Consider the following 17,588-nt stretch of genomic DNA (forward strand, 5'->3'; position numbering starts at 1 on the left):
AAAGGTGTTGCCCGGGCTTCCGGATCTACACTCCACAATCGCAGAGTGAAGGTGTGGTGACGGGAAGAGCTGAGAGCTCATTTCTCAAACTGCAAGTTGGAGGCACATGTGCCCCTCTGGAGTTCAGAGGGCAAGCTATATGAACTGGCTCTTTCCTTCCCCTAAGTAGGTCTTGTCACTAAACTTAGGTCATCAGTCTCGGTAGCAAGTGCATTGATTTGGGGGTTTTAGTTTTGTTTGCTTTTTTGCAGTCCAAGATGGTTTGAGATCCATTATGTAACCTACTGGTCTTTAAGTAGTAGCGATCCTCCTGCCTTAGCATCCTTAGTGCTAGGATTATGGGCACGAGCCTGGCTAGGACTGTTCTTTTCCTGTGGTTTCTTATGAGGTTGAATTATTTTTCTCTGAGTAGTCTTGGCTGTTCTAGAACCTGCTTTGTAGACCAGGCTGGCCTTAAACTCACAGTGATCCACCTGCCTCTGCCTCCTGAGTGTTGGGATTAAAAGTGTGTGCCACTATGCCTGGCAGAGGCTTTTTTTTTTTTTGCTTTTTGTTTTGTTTTGTCTTATTTATGTGCATTGATATTTTGCCTGCATGAGGCTGCCAGGTATCCTGAAACTGGAGTTACAGACATCAGTGAGCTGCCATTTAGGTTCTGGGAATTGAACCTGGGTCCTCTGAAATGACAGCCAGTGCTCTTAACTACTGAGACATCTCTCCAGCCCCCAGAGGCTAAATTCTTAAGCAAGGAGGGGAGGTACCAAGTTCTCCTCGTCCTAGGGGCAGCTAACTGGCACACACTCCAGACTCGGTTAGTGAATACTGGAGAATTCCAGGCCTCATCATCTTGCACAACAGCATGGCTTTTCCTCCTCTTCTCCAAAGGGAGGGCAGGGATGGCTAAGAAGTAAGGGCTGCTCCAATCAAACGTCCATGGATATGTTAGGCTGTGGAGTCAAGGTGCCCGTCCCCCAAGCCCTTCACTAGTGGTTCATCAGTCAGCACGCAGTGTGCTCTCTGTGCCAGGCCCCAGGTCAGGGACTGGAGGTGTGGGGATGAACAAAACAAGCCCAAATTCTTTTCCTCTTAGAGGTTCACCCTAGTGAAGGGAGGTAGTATAAACAGAAAGAAATGTCAGATGCTCAAAGTGACAGGGCTAAGGAGAAGAGATGGGATTTTGAGAAAGAGGAAGCGGAAGCCTTACTGACAAGGGACAGGTGCGGGGAAGGTCTGAAAGATGTCAGGCTCCTGTGCCTGTGGCCAGGGCCACAGGGCAGCCTGACCTTGCAGAGGAGGAACACTGGATCAGACTGGGGCTCCAAATTCGATGTTAACAGCTGAAGGCAGCCAGGAAGGTAAGGAATCTGCTTATGTCACTAAGGGACAGAGAGGAGAATGCATAGAGAACAAGGAGGATGCTCTTAAAACGGGTTGCCACTTAAACGTTCTTACTAGTTAAGACTTGTTGATAAAAATAAATGAATTATATCTGTTACTGGTTTAAGATGTTGATTCTTATTCAGGGGTATGTGCAAATCTGTGTGAATGTATGCCATGTGTGTGCAGGGTCTGGTGGAAACCAGAAAAGTATGCTGGGTCCCCTGGAGTTGAATTCACAGCAGTTGTGAGGCAAGTAACATGGGTGTGGGGAACTGGACTCTCGCCCTCTGCAAAAGCAGTAGGCGCTCTTAACCACCGAGCTATCTCTTCAACCACCACAGACTTGAAAACTTCAGCACAGAGACCGTAAGTAGAACAGCTGCTGCCCGTGACCTCAGCATTTTACCTATGAAGGCAGCGCTGGTGAGGCTGCAGATAGTGGCATTCAGCCATGAGTGAACACTGATGCTAACGCGGCATGCCACGGTTCACTATGTGAAATACCAGAGAACATACCTAGAAGATACTCCATGCCTTGGGCTGACTGGATGACTTCCGTGCAAACAGCGCTGCTGCTAATGCCATTTAAGGTGTCATTTGCTTTCTAATGACCTACAAGAAATGAAATCGCATTATCTGATACAACCAAGGAACGGTCACTGCAAATCAATTTCTCATTAGTAGAAAACCCAACCAGTGTGAAAAGCTGGGGCCCGACCAGAGTGTGCAAGAGCCTGTGCAGAGACAAATCTAAGAATTTAACTTTGAAGAAACACCAGTCTTCACGTCTAATGGAGGGATGGGTGGGGGAAGAGAAGCAGGTTCTTTAGATTGAATATTGTTTCCACGCAGGCCAGAGGCGATGCTATCACTTTGCGATGTCTTAACACAGCGTCAGACCGGGACGGCTGGCAAATGAGCAGTGTCTACACTGCAAACTGGAAGGGTTGCGCGGTTTCCTTTTCTTTTAAAATTTATTTACTTTTATCTTATATACCATTGGTGTTTTTGCCTGCATGATGTCTGTTATGACGGTGCTGGATCCCCTGGAACTGGAGTCACAGACAGTTGTGAGCTGCCATGTAGATGCTGGGAACTGAACCTAGGTCCTCTGGAAGAGCAAGCACCGACTCTCAAATACTGAGCCAGCTCACTGAGAGCCCTGCCTGACTTCCATGCTGTGGTGTGGTGAAGGAAGTAAGGCATCCCTCGTGTTTTCCTGCATTCATTCAGAAGAACCGAGGAGACAAACAGTGCAAGAGCGCGCAGGTGCAGAGAAGTGACATACTCACATCCAGGGCGCTCCCCAGGCATCTCTGCCACTCATACGCGTACCTCTCGTTTTCCTGTGGGTTTATAAAAGGAACTGAGTTCAACAAGTCAGGTTTGAGGGTGCTCTGTTTATGACTTCGCTCAATACAAAAAGGCTGGAAGATTCCTTTCTACTGAAAGCATGCTTGCAAAGACAGTTATCATTTCAAATCCACTGAGACAAGAAATATGAACTTGAAGGACCTATTTTACAGCAACCTCTCTGTGTAAACACCGCCACATTTGCTCCAGTCAGTAACAGTGTAAGCTTCTATCGGTCACCATGTAGGTCTCTAGTATATGAGCTTGTGCCATCCTACAGCTTTAGCTAGGCGTAGGGGCGTACCCCTGAAATCCTAGAACTTGGGGGGCAGAAGCAGGATCACTGAGTTTTAAGACTAGCCTGGTCAACATAGAGAGTTTTAGGCCAACCAGGGCTACATGAGAGTGTCCCAAACAGCAATAAAACTGGGTAGTGGTGGCCAGCCTGGTCTACAGAGTGAGTTCTAGGACAGGCTCCAAAGCTACACAGAAACCCTGTCTCAAAACAACAACAACAACCCCCCAAAGCCCCCAAACTAAAGACAACAATAAAAACTCCACAGAATAGAACTTCAGCTTTCCATTCCCTAGTTCATTACTGTGTGTGTACGTGTGTGTGTGTTGTGTGTGTACACTCGTATGTGTCATAGGAACAGGGATGGAATTAAGATACCATACACAGAAATAGAAAATCCAGAACATTTTTTTCCTTTTCTTTATGGTAATGATTTAAAATTCAGTAGGATGATAAAGTATAAGTTTTGGAAAAGATTTTCTTAAACGTTTCTGTCCTTACAAAGTCCCAGCAACAACTTCAACTTTAGCCAGGACTTTCAGTGGCTGTCACACACAGGGAGCATGCTCATTCTGGGCTGATGCTGCCAGCCTCGACCTGGGATGAGCTATCTGCCATCTGGTGTCCAGAGTCTCCTTCTCATCCCTCCCCCTCCCTCCCCTGGGACAATGGAAAAGCATTCTTTCCCGGAGTCTCATCCAGGAGGCTGCCCAGCTCACCTCCACCTCGCCAGTCAGGTCTTTGTACTTGTCTCGGATGACAGGCAGCGCAGTCTTCCTCACTCAAGAGTGTTGGACCGGTCTCTGAAAGGCTGCTCCAGGCCGGAGAAGGAGAGGACCGGCTTATTTCTTTATCTCGAGGCTTAAGCTCCTCTTGTGTGATCCTGGGTCGGGGAGAACAATAGATACAAAGGTTCTTGTTACTCGCCTGGCTGGAGCAGGGGTCTGTTTGCTGATGTGACCATCATTACAGGTGGCCATTGTCAGGAGGCATTCTGAAACAGTCTCCGCTCACTCTGTCTGGGAGGTTCCCTTCCTCTGGCTCCTCCACTCTTCTCTACTCTATCACCTCACTACATAATCCTAAGGTCTGAATCACGCCATTCTAGATGCAAAGGGACTTCTAAATATGGGTTTCTAGGAGCCAGTGAGACCTGTCCTGTCACTGGCTGAATGCAGGCCTTGCACTGCCAGATATTACAACTTTGCAAGAAAGACCAGAAATCCAGATTGAGAAATCTAATTTTAAAATGTTTGCTATTACTTCAGGTTTCATGGATCAATTGAAACAGATACCTTTTTAAAAGGCCACATAGATTTTTGTGATTTTTAATTACGAATGTGTGCTATATTTTTGGGCATGTGTATATGAGTGCAGGTGCCTACAGAGGACAAAGTTATCAGATTCCCTGGACCAGAAGCTATAGCTGGGAGCTGCCAGATGTGGGTGCTGGGAAGCCAAACTCAAGTCCTGCAGGGAGCACTGCATGTCCTTTAGTGTGTTTTTTGAGATAGGGTCTCACATATAAAACTGGCTGTCCTGGAATTCACTGTGTAAACCAGGCTTGCCTTCCGTAACTCACAGAGGATCCGCCTGCCTTCTGCCCTCCAAGTGCCTGGGAGTAAAAGCGTTTGCCCACCACGACTGGCTTTACAGGCACACTTCTAAGCAAACCTAGAGTGTGAAGGAAAGTACATGCTCTCTGTCTTTCTCCAATAAGCAGTCATGAGGGACAGTGACCTGAACTGAGCTCTAGGGAAACTGCAGTCTTACAGGTTGGGACATCTATTTCCTGCTAAACAAAGAATCATCATTTTACTTTTTCTTTGAAATTACTTTTTAGTTTTTAAGGTAGGTGTCTCATCATATAGCCTAGGCTGACCTGAAGCTTACTATATAACCTAGCTGACCTCAAACTCATGATCCTCCTGCCCCAGCCTCTAGAATGCGAGGGTTACAGACATGCGTCACCATGCCTGGTTTTAAAAATCACTGTGGCATTCTCAGGAAAGAATGTAACACCTCAGTGGAACAAGCCCATGCGAAGAAAGGCTTACCTTGAACAGAAAGGTCAAAGGTTGCCAGCTCACTCTTGATCATTTCTTCACTGGACTTCATTTTGCTTTGTGAATTGGCTACTAAAAAGTCAAATTTGCTGATTTTGGGCTTTTCGCTTTGAAATTCTCCGAAGTCGTCTGCACACTCCCTGGGGGTTTCGTGAGAGGCGACACTGGAAGCCGGGCTTGGACATGCCGTCTCATGGCTCCGTGCCGCTGTGGGCAGGTCCTGCCTTGTGAAGTCCTGGTAGTCCTCATTTTCACACTCTTTCTGCTCAATGCTCTGGGGCATCATGTCTTTAAAGCTGGCGAAGGCTGCGAAGGGAGTCTCTGGGAGAGCATCCTCGCTCGCCAAGGCTGTTCCTTTGGAGAGAGATGACATGGTGATGTTTTCAGAACTGCCAAATGAGGTCTCTTTCTTTTGAAGAACTGAGGTGGCTGAGAAGGACCCATTTCCTGCTGAGGGGACAAATGGAGAGAATTTTCTGCCCTGAGATGCATCACCCCTGTCTGGCCAGTCACAGCTCCTAAGTGTGCTCACTCCAGAATGGCTACTATAGCTTCTGAAAGCATCACAGTCTAAATCCTCTACATCTGAAAGGAAAGGAAGGTCCTACAATTAGAGCCAAGCTCCTAAATTAGGCAAAATGCCTAGAACATTTCATCAGTCCCATGTTATGCTGCAGGAACTACAGTCAAAGCTTGTACTAAAATTAAAGGAGTTGGGCTGTAACATTTGATCTTTCAGAAACCGTATTCGTTTTCAGCTAGCATTTATATTTGATTTTAAAGAAACCTGGGCACGGTGGTACACAGCTTTAACCTCAACATTTGGGAGGCAGCTTTCTATGAGTTTGAGGTCAGCCCGATCTCCAGTTTCAGGACAGTCAGGTCTACAAAGAGACCCTGTCTCAAACAAAACAAAACGAAACAACAAATACTTTCTGTTATATGTGAAAAATTACTACAAAGATAGGTTGCATAGCCATGTCCATACTGATCATTTAACGAATTATTCCTTCTTAAGCTCGAAGGCATTCTTACATATTCTGTACCAAAACCATATCTCCTTTTCTCTAGACTGCGTGAACACTGTTCTTCTTAACCCCAGTTATAGGGAATGAGACAAACCAAAAATCCAGTTTCTCAAAACAAAAGTAAAACCCTTCTCATCTAACTTTTAATAAAGCACTAGAAATTTCTGTGTCAGGCAGAGCCACATGGAGGATTTTAATCAAGCAGTCACTTACCTCATTTTTATTTTGGTCAGTTTGGATATCCTATTGCTGGGATGGAATGTGAGAAAAACAAAAATCAGCCTGAATTATCTTAGTCCTAAAAACATAGAATGGAGGACCTGGATGTGGTGGCGCCTGCCTTTAATCCCAGGAGGCAGAGGCAGGCGGATCTCTGTGAGTCCCAGGCCAGCACACGAAAAGTCTGAGGTCCTTCTGGGATGTTTCTGCTTCAGTAATGCACCTCCCTTCCCACACTCACTGAAGGTGGAAGAAGTGAAAGAGAGATGTGCTGGGCTAGAAGACCCACTATCTTCTTCATCTATATTTAAATAAGTTCGATGAGGTGGGGCCAGCACTTGGGAGGCAGAAGCAGGCTGATCTCCAAGGCCAGCCTAGTCAATGAATGAATGAACGAATGAAGAGATAGCAGAAGACAGCAGAAAGAATGCAGTTTTCCAGTCTGGAAAGATCCAAGTTTGACTCTGCCACCTACTTACTTGGTTAGCATGGACACAACCTTTCTGGTTCACTCTGGCCTTGACTCCTGGCAACCCTCCCACCTCAGCCCCCAAGTGTACTTTTCTGAACTCTGGTATGCTCATCTATGAAGTGGAGGTAAGACTGTGTATTTGAAGGGGTGTGAGGACAATCAGCTGTGATAATGTATGTGGAAGATTGTTCAGAGCCTGGAGGGCAATACGTGTAACACCTTGAATCCTTTCAGAGTAAACGTGAAAAGGTCGCTTGCCATCTTAGTGATTTACCAGGAAAAGCTGTTCTGCTCATTTTCCTCCCCTCGATCCTTCTGTCATGCAGGGGATGCAGGGCCGTGGCACACCAGGCAAGTGCCTGGCCACTGACCCACGTCTCCAGCTCTGTTTTTAACTCTGTTGAGACAGGCTCTTACTAACTTGGTAAGACTAACCTTGAATTCAAAAATCCTCCTGCCTCAGTCTCTTGAGTTGCTGGAATTACAGGCCTGGTTTTCCAGCTAGTTTTCAAAAAGCAAACTTGAGAAGGCTGCCTATGGCTGGCGTGGAGACGCTCCTTTCAGGAGGGCACGGGGGCAGGCTAGAGGCCTCTTATTTCATTTAACTGCATCTGAGAGAGAAGGCCAACCACCCCGATAACTACACACAACCTCTCTGATAACTACACACACAACCCCCTGATAATCACACACACAACCTCCCAATAACCACACACAGTCTCCCTAATAACCATACACAACCCCCGATAACCACACACACAACCCCCTGATAACCGCATACACATCTCACAAGGAACCCAGAGTTCTGTGACCGGATTTTCATAATGAAGGCAATGGGTGAAACAACACTGGTCCTTGCCCCTCCTGTCACAACAGCAGCACATAGTTTAGAATAGGCTCGAGGTTCTGGACACTCCCACAGCTCTCCCACCACCACTCCACACAACTCCCTATGCTCCGATAAGAGCGGTCAATGAATGAGAAAAATGCTAGTCAACTGGCAAAGCAAATCTCCTTTGCTAAAAGATGGAACACTTTCAAATTCTGCAGCACAAACCATACCCCTCACATGTGGCTTGCTTAACAAGAAGGAAAAACAATTTAGGTGACAAATTTATAGTTTAGAAAAAGTGAAGCAAGCTGTTAGACAAAGCACTTTCTTAGTCTCTCACTGTAGTGTTTCCCCTCTAGGTAGTAGAGGGTCTGCCTAGACCAGGTGCGCAGGTTCAAATGAGGTGCCATTCAATCAGGAGACAGATGTGGTTGAACACCAGACTAGTCTGTCAGGGGAACATTGAGCAGAATGCTTCACCACACAGGTACATTTATTATTAGACCTTTCTGGAAGGCTCTTTGGGGAAACCATATCAGAGACTGCTTCTAGCGTCTTATCTATTCAAAAGTAGCGATTTGGTGTTTTTTGGGGGAGGGGGGCAGGCCAAAGATAAATTTATGGAATGACAACTCTAGTTCAAACACTGAAACCAAGTTGCTATGGTGATAAAAAGACCTTTTTGTGCAATTATGCAACAAGAAGACAAGCCCTTTTTTTTTTTTTTTACTCAAGAATGACTCACATTGTAAGCGAGGTAAAAGGCATTGTAAGCAACACCTTAGCAGAAGAGCTCTTAAGACTTTATACCTACGAAGGTCTTCATTGAAATCATGGAACATTTCACCTTCTGGAGCTACTTACTGAGGTGACCAAATGACTAAATGAGGAACCAAATGAAAGACATAAAAGGAAATGTTTGAGATATATATTTTAACCAGAGAGTAAACATGTTATTAGTCACTAAATGCAAACTTTGAAACTGAATGTAGGTGAAAAAGCAAATTACTAAAGAGTAATTAATTCGAACCCATAAGCACTAAACTGGCATTACATAAAAACCAAAACCCAAATGGTTACATAATGCCTATCCCTGAGCCTCGACAGCTATACACAGTATAAATACCAAGTGTGCTTTTTTTTTTTTTTTTGGTATAGTGAACACTGGTAAACCATTTTCTGAGAAAAATCTGGCACATAAGTTGATTGGAGGTAAAGAACAAACAAAGAAACTCCCCATTTTTCCATGTTAACAACTCTCTATTTGCTTAGCAACCCAGTTCTTTGTATTATTGTATAAAGATCTTAAAAACAATAAAGAACAAGGCCTCCAGCTTGAAAGACAGGAGCCCTGTCTGGGAAAAATGATACCGGATGTTATAAGCACCGAAGTGACTAGAGATGGCTTTGCAATTTAGTAGCTGAATTTTGAAAATTACAAGAGAAAAGAAAAAAGAAAATGGGGAATGACCGTAATAAAAGAAGAGTCATTACTGTATCTCCAATCCTTCCAGCTCCTGGGTGGTGCTAGAGAGAGCTGCAACTGGGCACAGGTAGTAAAGCCAAACCGTGTGCTTTCACACACGATTGTTTGCAACGGGAATTCACTATGACAAAGGACAAAAGAATAAACAGTACGACCCGCTTCCTATTGTGGATCAAATCAAGACATGGCTTTCTCTCCTACAGGCAGCTAACCCTACCAGGCTCTTCCATAACCTCTATTCAGATCCACTCTGAATGCATGTTGTATATGAAAACAAGGTATCCCCAGGCATGTAAGCCACCACCACAGGACACAGAAGGTGAAAGCCACACCTGTGGATGTTTTCTAAAGCTGTGGGTATATGCCCAAGAGATTAAGAGTTACTGGCTTTTAAGAAGGAGTTTAGAGGAAGAAAAACCAAAAGGGAATTACAAGCACAATTCCACTATTCTTGAGTGTTCTGCATAGCAGTAGCAACGTTTGCTGGCCCAAAGAGGGAACAACTTCTAATATCTAATGCTGAGTTAACCCAGCCTTCATTCACCAACACAAACCACGAAATATTTGTATATCTCCATGTCTCCTTCTTTTGGGCCCAATTCTCCTTTAGAGAATATTCTCTACTAACTGTAAAGCCTGGTCTGATTATGTCCTGTTAAGTCTCAAGCATCCTGAAAGGCATTGTTGTAGAGAATAGGAAAAGTGACCTCACTGAGCAACAGGCTACAAAACACTGCCGTTTGATTGCCTTCCTGTGCTTTCTACTCCGCGTAGACACTTCTCGGCGTGTTTGCACCAACTCCTGTGACGCTATGGTTTAAATTGTGTCTACACTGTAAGCATCTTCAGGTTTCTATGTCAATGCTTTATGGTCAATAAAGAAAAGCAGCAAGCATGAGAATATTAGACTCAGAGGAGGCTAGAAGGCAAGAGACAGTAAGATTGTCCAAGGTGAGTCAGGGAAACCCAGGCTGGAGACGGGGCCCAGAGTTTAAGAGTGCGTGCCAATCAACCGACAGCTGCACCAGGCACCTCCCAGCTACCTGTAACTCCAGCTCTAGGAGCCCCAATATTTCTGGCTGCCACAGCACCTGCACTTAAATGCACAACTCCCGCACATATATAATTAAAAATAGTAAAAATAATAGAAATCCCATCAAAATGATACCAAATGAGCACAAAAGATGGTAATTAAATGAAGGCCTTCTGGCTATCAAAAGGGAGAGAGCAGACTTAGGGGGCAGAGCCTCCAGGGTATATGCCCTCTTATGTTCTCAGAATCACTTAGCTGACATTTCCCAAACAACTTATCAAAAGTCCTCAGATGATAGCCGCTCCTAAGAAAGACAATAAAGTGATTCTGGCTGAGAGTGCAGCTTGGTGGTAGGGCACTAACAATGCAATAAATAAATAAATAAATATACATAAATAAAAATAGCTGGGCATGATGACATGTACCTGGAACCCTAGCTACTCTGAAATCTGAGGCAGGGGGATAACTTGAACTCAGGAGTTTAAGAGTAGCCTAGACAGCATAGTGAGACCTTGAGTCAAATAAAACAAAAGAAGTATAAATAAAAACCATCACCAGGCGGTGGTGGCGCACACCTTAATCCCAGCACTCAGGAGGCAGAGGCAGGCAAATCTCTGAGTTCCAGGCCAGCCTGGTCTACAAAGCTAACTCCAGGACAGCTAGGATTGTTGCACAGAGAAACTCTGTCTCAAAAAACCAATAACAACAACAACAAAAAAAAAACTACCTCCCTAAAAATCATAAGCTATCTAGACACAATGAGCTGTTCAGTGAATGGCAGTTACACACAGGGGTGGTCACTTCTGCACACAGGGGTGGTCACTTCTGCTCACAAGGGAGTTAAAGCAAACCCAGTAGACTGTCCTGGTTTTAGAGAATCTACTGATAGAAGCCACAGCATCATGAGGTCGTTCTCGCAGTGGAGAGTGCAGCTGCTGGAATCACTAGCTGGAGGCTTTTCTCCCAAGTTTGTTAGCAGTCCACATAGTTAAAATGCAGAGCACCTGTACAAGGTTTTAACAGCAACTTCTCAACTTTCAGCACATTATACATCTTGAGTGCAAGGCCTGGCTTTTCTCCGCGTGAATTTCGACCCCCAACACCCAGCTTTTTTCTTTCTTGGATGGCACATGAAAGTGATTTCTGGAATTCTACTCAAAATTCCCATTTTCAGGAGTTCAATATCCTTTTTGTCCACAAATTCTAAAAATGAACAAAAACTTAAAACCTTCAAATCATGAATAAAAACTAAAAACATTGAAATGATTCTTTCCCCGAAATCTTTATGTAGCTTGGGTTTGGGACTTGAAAAGACTATTGCCAGAGTTCCTCACTCTTACCCTGTCCTAAAATAGAGCAAATAGTTTACATGGCTGGCTACTCGTTGCTAACTTTCACTGGTCTTTGTGATTTTCATTAATTTATTGATTGATTTATTGCAATGCTGGGATCAAGTTTAGTGCCTGGCAAATACTCTACCACTGAGTCAGCCCAGAAACTGTTTTCTTAAAAATGAAAATAGTTTAAAGCTTAGTTCTTTTGTTTTGAGGGTTGTCTTAGCTTTTAACGTTTATTACTGTTGTGTGTAAAGTGTCTATGTGTGAGCACACGTGTGCCATGTGCGGGTGACCAGGTCAGAGTGTCCAGGTTATTTCCACTTTTATATATATATATGTATGTATGTATGTATGTATGTATATATTTTACTTTGACTAGTGAGACACAGTAGTATACTCAGGCTGGCCTTGAACTTACGAATGTCTCAGCCTCACAAGTGCGAAGATCACTGGTGTGTGTCTCACATCTGGCTGAGCTTTATTTTTGCATCGTTGAGGAGTGTGCTTAATATATGTCTACATATATTGATTTATTTGTGCTGAGGATTAAATAAGTACTTTGCAGATGCTGGCAAGCATGCTGCCAACTGAGCTCAAGAGCCTAAAGCTACACATCAGCTCAATGCCACATTAATGACTTCTGTCAACGGGTGTACAAGGGGCAAAGGCAATCATACCTCTGCCTTCTTAGGAGGAAAAAAAGAAAACCCAGTCTCAAGGGACATGACTTCAATTTTATACCATCCAGATTATTTCTTTGTTCTAATTCTCAAAAACACAAATTACAGACATCCCCACACTTTCAAAATATGCCAAAGAATCGTTTATTAACACAGGACTTACAGGTCGCAAAAGAGAATGGTACAGAAGAGCTGGGAAGGAGCCATCAGAGTAAGCATGCAGGCCAGTGTTCGCAGAGAAAGAGAATAAAGCAAGTTCCAAAGGGCACATCCACACACAAGTGTCTGTGTTGAAAAAAGACATCAGAAAAGCAGCCAAAAAAATAATAAGGCGCTGATTAAAATACAAAGATTTTCCATGTCAAAAAGAGCTACTTCACAGGTAGGTAGCCACAAAGGTCTTGCTGACCCTTTGAGAAAGTCACAAATCAAAGTAAGCTCTTGCTGCCATAGAAACAAAGGATCTTAAAGACTGAACATCAAGACGCTGCTGTGCCAGAGAGAATATATTTAGGGGTTGGGAGAGCAGCCTCATTGAAATTATATGCAGCAAGGGCTAAAGGGTAAATGCAATGATGTGCAGAGAGAAACCAGGCAATGTTATTAGTATATCTACCGTCCATACAAAGAGTTAACAGCATGGGTTAGAGACAGTATCCCCTTCAGAGTTAAGTTAGGGTTTCCAAACAAGACCATGTCCATAGACAGTAATCATCCAAGTTCTTTTTGCTCCATCAGCCCGCTTCTTTCTCTAGAATGTCCTTTCAACCCTCAGACTAAGAGAGCAAGTTCATCACTCCATGGCGAGCGGAAGGGTAAAATAAAGTGCATTGAAGCAATGCCTACCGCTTTCCTTCTCTAATATATTTATTTATGCAGCAGTCTTGCTCAACGGACACACAGGCATGACTCCCTGGTCAGCCATCAACCCTCTTAACAACCGCTCTGAAGGGTTACTACTCCGTTCCCACCAGAGGTTTACAGATCAACAGAAGGAGACAATCTGCTTTTCAGGTCTCCTCCCTCTGAAGAGAGTGGGCTTGAACATGGCAGGTTCCATTCTGAGAGTGTTCCAAACATACAGAGAGAGCATGGGCACAGATTATTTAACAGGTCCATTGGAATGAGCTCAGTCAAAAGTCAACCTCTCCTTCCCGAATAAAAGGCGGGAAAAAGACATCCCAAACCTGGATTAACTCATTTCACAGATTTGTGGTTTGGCACTGTGAAAGAATATAGATTCATTTTCAGAAAAATAGCCTCTAATTAATAACTTCAAAGTCCAAAAGGCTAGTATACATGTTGTGAAATTGTTTTTTTAAATAAAAATCAAATGCTGTTGTTTAAAAAACAATGCCCCTTGCAACCAAGTGTTGTGGCTCACGCAGCTCATACAAAAAAGAAGAATAAAATCATCCATCAAACAAACAGCAGCAAAGGAAAAAAGGAAAAACAGGATAAAAATGAGAAAATAATAGCAAAGGGCAGAAGGAGCTCAGATAGCCAGCTGCACCTAGGAAACCCCTTGGCTGGCAGCAGGCGAAACACGCTGATCTTTGCTAACTTTGCTTTCCATTCAAAACCCAGCATAAGAAACCCATTTCAGTAGCAAAGGACAGACACCATTTGTCAGCTTGAAATCTGTGGACTCTACAGCACTTCACAATGTCTGCTGAGCCTGTAAACTTGGAAGTGTCTTACCTGTCCCTCCCAGGTAAAGAAACAAACCCTGCATGTGCACACTACCTTTTCTAGAATAATACAGTAATGCTGAGATAGTTCTCATTATTAAAGGCCACAAAATAGGTTTATCTTTCTATATACATATTAAAAAACAAAACGAAATAAAAACTAGGACACTTGGGAATCTAGTTCTTGTGACAGGAAGCTGGACCAGAGAATAAACTGCTACATGTGAATCCACACAGGGTTTAAAGAGGGCTCCCTTGTGAAAGGCTTTCACACATCTTATCAGAAGTTAGTAGTCACCCTACCCTAGCATCTACAGGGTTATTACAACTTAATACTCGCAGTCACACTGCAAAACAGTAACACTGAAAACAGGCCTGCTCCCCGCCAGGTCCTGATACACTGAGCATCCCTAAGTGACCTCTTTACCTCTTCTCAAGGAAGCTGACAAACTTCATTCTAAGTGGGAAGAGTTTTTTACTTTCTTGGCCTAAGAAGAGTCAGTTTCTGTAAACCAAACAAATACTGTCTTAGCAACTCTAAAGATACTCAAGAGAAGACAAAAGGAGAGCGGGAGCACTGACCCCACTCACGGGGATGAAGAAACACTGTGGACACTGCAAGTTTTATAAAATTCCTGGCTATGTGGGGTTCACTGAGCAGTGGCTTTGTACGGGCCTCTGACACCAAGTGAGTATTAGGTTTCAAAAATAAAAATATTTCGGCTCTCCAATCTAAGTTCTAGAGCAGTCAGAGTACCCATAGATTGTTTCCATAACATCATGTTGAACACTGCTTCAAGCAGACAGACAACAGGAGGCTAGTTAATTACTAGATAGCCACCAAGGTAACGAGCCAGCGCCTCAATCTGTCACTCAGACAGTACCCACAGAATCATCTTTGAAATCTACATCACCATCACCAGAGCAATCTCACCAATTCCTCACCTGCGGCAGGAGGATGTTGGCCACTAACTGTTGGCAAATCCAAAGAGCTATCAGACATGACATGCTTAAGATCTCCTCCCACATCAGCCAATTTCATGTCAAACTGAACAGAAAGCGCATCTTCTGAGTCCTCCTTGCCAACGCTGCTGCCACCGATGGAAGGGAGATCTAATGATTTCACCGAGGCAGAGTCTTCTTTGGCGTGTCTAAAAGCCACCGCTTTCTCTCCCAGGGATTTGTCTGAGCTTGTGGATGAAAACTTACTGGAGTGGAAGTCAGCAAAGTCATCGTCACTCCTGGCAGAAGGAGTGTTCTCTTTGAACTCCTCAATGGCCAGCCCAGCTCCCTCTAGGGAGAGCTGTTTGAAGACATCGTACTTGGAAGATGCAGCAGGTGGATTCTGTGCACTCTCCACTGCGCTGCTGGCCAAGGGGCTGGGACTCACTTCCTCTCTGAGGATGTCGTATTTGTCCTCTGCTTTTGCCTCAGATGAAATAGAGCTGTTACCAAAAGCCATGAAATCTGCAAAGTCGTCCTGCTCCCCAACAGATGCAGGATTCGAGTATTCCCCGAAGAGGTTAAACTCTCCAAAATCATCTACCAAACTAGAAGTTTTAGTGGATGCCAGTGCTGCTGGGGCTGCCACAGAGCCGGCTGGCGGAGGTCTGGTGGAAACTGACTTTGACGTGCTAAACGCAGCTGAAAAGGGCACCAGTTTCTCGCCACTGCAATTGACTGAGGAGAACATATCTAGGTCTGCTAAGTTCAGAGGGGTTTTCACTGGTGTCTGTTTCTGTTGTGCAGCTCCAGAGGGAAAGGCTGCTGGGAAAGTGTCCTTTGTCGGTAGCTCTAGGGGTGACACACTATCGGCGGTCTTGAAGTCGGTGAAGCCGTCATCGTTTCCTGTGGATCTGAACTCGGCAAAGTTCTCTCCTGAAAGAAAGAGCAAGCAGTGAAGGAAAGCCGCAGAGTTAAGCCCACACAGAACAATGCGTACTGAACTGGTAAGGTTTTATAGGTTTCTCCCCGGCTTGACAGGAACCACAGTCCACACTCTCATCAGACAACTTGTTTCTGCATTACAGCCAGTGTGATATGGAAACAGGCAAGCACTGCCCTCAAGACTCTCCTCCTCCGTCCAGACTGAAAGAGAAGCTGGAGGCTCCAGAGAGCCTCTCTGAGTAGCACACTGAGCAGCCCTTTAAAGATGAAACATTTCATACAGTTTTAAACAGAATCAAAAGCATCAACGAAGTATTGAGAAGTCTTCTGCCTCTGATGTTCAGAATGCACAACTGAACAACAAGACTTCCACAAGATTTAGAGCTGGATGTTGTGGCACACACCTTCCCAGAACTTGGGAAACTGAGGCAGAAGGATCACAAGTTGACGCCAACTTGGGCTACCTAACAAGACCAGGTTTCAAATATACCAACCAACTAACCAAACAACCAATGAACTAACCACCATGAAAAACAAAAAACCCAATTACTAAAGGCTAGTATTGTAGCTTAGTACTCAGTGGTAAAGCTCATGCATGAAACAACCATGACCTAGTTTCAATGCTGAGCACACATGCACACATACACACACAGGAACACAAATTATTAGATAGGATATAATGAGATCTTGCTGAGGACACATATTAATTTGAAGATATTTTGGCAAAAAAAATCTTTGAAAAAAGAACTAGTTGGGGGCTGGAGAGATGGCTCAGTGGTTAAGAGCATTGCCTGCTCTTCCAAAGGTCCTGAGTTCAATTCCTGGCAACCACATGGTGGCTCACAACCATCTGTAATGAGGTCTGGTGCCCTCTTCTGGCCTGCAGACATACACACAGACTATTGTATACATAATAAATAAATAAATATTAAAAAAAGAACTAGTTATTTGGAAAGCAAGTTAAGTGCCATAGATAAGAGAGCTATAAAACACTAAAACCTTTGATACTGTTGCTATCTATGTGTGTGAGTGTGGTGTGCACACATGGAGGTCAGAGGGCAGCTCTGGGCACTGACTGCTCTTCTTCCTAGGAGCTGGAGACTGAACTCAGGACACTGGGCTTCCTGTGACAAACATTTTTTATCCTCTGAGCCACTTTTTTCAGCCCCTGAGAACTGATTATTTAAACTCTGGGGCCATAATTCTCTTTTTATTTGTTTGGGTTTTTGTTGTTGCTGGTATTGTTGTTTTGAGACAGGGTTTCTCTGTGTTGCCCTGGCTACCCTCGGACTTGCTCTGCAGACCAGGCAAGCCAGGACTCTTACTAAGGCTTGCGTTCTTCATTAGTATCTAATCTTGTCTCTCACAATTACAAGGACAGGATGCAGATGACCTCACTTTCCTTCCAGCATCTGGAGCTCTACAGTGACACCCGCTAGGACATGCCATTTAATGAAATCCAGATGTATACCAAACATGAATATTGCTATACAAACAACATCACCGATTATTTAAAAAATAATGACTGTCACTTCTAGAGAGTTAAAAATAAAAACCCTAAATTTCTTTACTAATCCACACCCAAATTTTTTTTTTTTAAAGTCAGTCTACCTTTGTAGTTCTGGCTGGCCTAGAATTCACTAGGTAGAGTAAACTGGTCTTGAATTTGTGGCAGTCTCCTGTCTCTACTTCCTGAGTGATGATATTATAGGCATGCACTACCATGTCCAGCTTCTCACCCATTTCTTTAAAGAAAAATATTTTTTCTAAAAAATGAAACACAGATACATATGAGCCATAAAATGTACTTAAAACCAAAACCATAAAAT

General features: G+C 44.0%; 1 protein-coding gene across 1 annotated transcript in view; it reads right to left on the reverse strand.

The window, feature by feature from the left end:
- Positions 1 to 1,906: 1,906 nt before the first annotated feature.
- Synrg (synergin gamma) overlaps positions 1,907 to 17,588 on the reverse strand; it is a 61,517-nt gene continuing 45,835 nt past the window's right edge. Inside the window, exons 15-19 of the mRNA XM_038325296.1 lie at positions 14,818 to 15,750; positions 5,086 to 5,544; positions 3,748 to 3,911; positions 2,673 to 2,726; positions 1,907 to 1,992 (exon numbers count right to left, since the gene is read on the reverse strand). Of these exons, the coding sequence (XP_038181224.1) occupies positions 3,871 to 3,911; positions 5,086 to 5,544; positions 14,818 to 15,750 (1,433 nt within the window). The 3' untranslated portion in view covers positions 1,907 to 1,992; positions 2,673 to 2,726; positions 3,748 to 3,870. The remainder of the gene's footprint in view (positions 1,993 to 2,672; positions 2,727 to 3,747; positions 3,912 to 5,085; positions 5,545 to 14,817; positions 15,751 to 17,588) is intronic.

Source organism: Arvicola amphibius, chromosome 4 (assembly GCF_903992535.2).
Source record: "Arvicola amphibius chromosome 4, mArvAmp1.2, whole genome shotgun sequence".
NCBI classification, from domain to species: Eukaryota; Metazoa; Chordata; class Mammalia; order Rodentia; family Cricetidae; genus Arvicola; species Arvicola amphibius.